A 1,526-nucleotide genomic window follows, 5' to 3' on the forward strand; every position below is an offset into this window, starting at 1 on the left:
ACAGTTCGACTTGCAGAAAATAGTTGAGGCCGTGTGTGCGGCCGAGGCGCCGTTTGTGCGGCGAGGCGTTTGTGCGCTAGAAGAAAAATAGTGTGCTCCTTCTTTCACCTTCGTATGTGCGGGTGAGAGATAGAGCTGGTCCGGGGTTTGTCACAACAAAGCTAACCCATAAGTAAAGCAATGGAATGCTAACTTTAAGAGAGACTGGTGGCTAATCTCATGAAACAAAGCAAAGCTTTCTAGTTCTATTTCATAACTCAATGATAACTTGTAACAAAGACTTTGCGGATCTAGGGAGCTTCTGTTCTGAGTCGCCGTCGACATCTACCATGGAAGGCCACATATCATCATTGAATTGAGTGGTCAGCAAAAGATTTCCAATGATTCCAAGATTAGATTTAGATGAGAGAGATGTCGGCACCTATCACTTTCATTGAGATTTTGTCCTTTTTAGCATGCGTTTCACGTGTCCTTTTTTGTCTGGTTTCTGAATAAGATCTCCAGGATACTGAATGCAGTAATCACAAGGTAAAACTGAGGGAGCAGAGACAGCAGCAGTAAGTTAAATTTCCTCACATTTTTCACCATCTTGCTAGAGCTCTTGCGAGATGACAAAGTTAGTTTTGCACAACACATATGGATTACTTTTTGGAGCAGGTGGCAAGTGGCAACACACGAATTTTGCAAATTAAAGAAGAACAAGAAGCAGGTGGAGCCTGAAATCACTTCAACAGGAGTTAAATCCCATTAAATCCAATTAAATCCCATTATTATCTTCTTCTGATATTCTTCCTCCCGTGAGAAATTAGTTCATTAAGTTAAGCAGGAGCAGATGGGTAAGAAACAGAGGTGTTACCTTTGGATGCATCGAAGAAGGTACTCTTGTGCCGCTGCTGCTCCTCTTCAGCAACCTTGGGTTCTTCAGGAGCCTCCTCCACCTCCTCCTTCTGCTCCACCTCAGGAGCAGCCTCGAGCTCCTCTGGTCCTCCTCCATTGGCATGGGCATGGTCCAGCAGCCTCTTCTTTATCTCCCTGGTCAACAGCTCCCCTGCAGCAGCGGCGGCGGCCGCCGCCGCCGCGGCAGCAGTGCCACCGTCCTCCTCCATGATCTCCACCTCCTCCTTGAAGTGGTCCCACGCCGGCTGCGGGCTCTCCACCGCCACCTCCATCATTCTCTCTCCTCACAAAGTACAGCACTAAAAGATCTTCTCTCTAGTCTAGATCCTGCTCTGCCTCGACCCCAAGGGGGAGCTGAGGTTTTTATAGTAGTGGCGTAGGCGTAACCTCAATCTCCATGCCTAGTGTGGTGTGGCGAAAAAGGGATTAAGAGCAACTCCAACGCACCGACCCATTTCGTCCGTGCATGTCTGTTAGGGTCCTCGCGGACAGAAAAGTCGGTCCAACGTGCCGACCCAAACGGAGGCGTGTCGCTTTTCGTCCGCTTGCCGGTTCATTCTGGCCTATATTTGGGCCTAATTTGCGTCGGCGCGAACACGAAGCGGACACGCGGCTCGCGAGCCTACTCC

General features: G+C 49.2%; 1 protein-coding gene across 1 annotated transcript in view; it reads right to left on the bottom strand.

Annotated features, from left to right (window-relative positions):
- Positions 1–1,236, bottom strand: part of LOC119288202 — a 5,618-nt gene extending 4,382 nt beyond the window's left edge. Inside the window, exon 1 of the mRNA XM_037567836.1 lies at positions 857–1,236. Within this exon, the coding sequence (XP_037423733.1) occupies positions 857–1,172 (316 nt within the window). The 5' untranslated portion in view covers positions 1,173–1,236. The remainder of the gene's footprint in view (positions 1–856) is intronic.
- Between the last annotated feature and the right edge of the window lie 290 nt (positions 1,237–1,526).

This window comes from Triticum dicoccoides, chromosome 4A (assembly GCF_002162155.2).
Source record: "Triticum dicoccoides isolate Atlit2015 ecotype Zavitan chromosome 4A, WEW_v2.0, whole genome shotgun sequence".
In the NCBI taxonomy this organism is placed as follows: Eukaryota; Viridiplantae; Streptophyta; class Magnoliopsida; order Poales; family Poaceae; genus Triticum; species Triticum dicoccoides.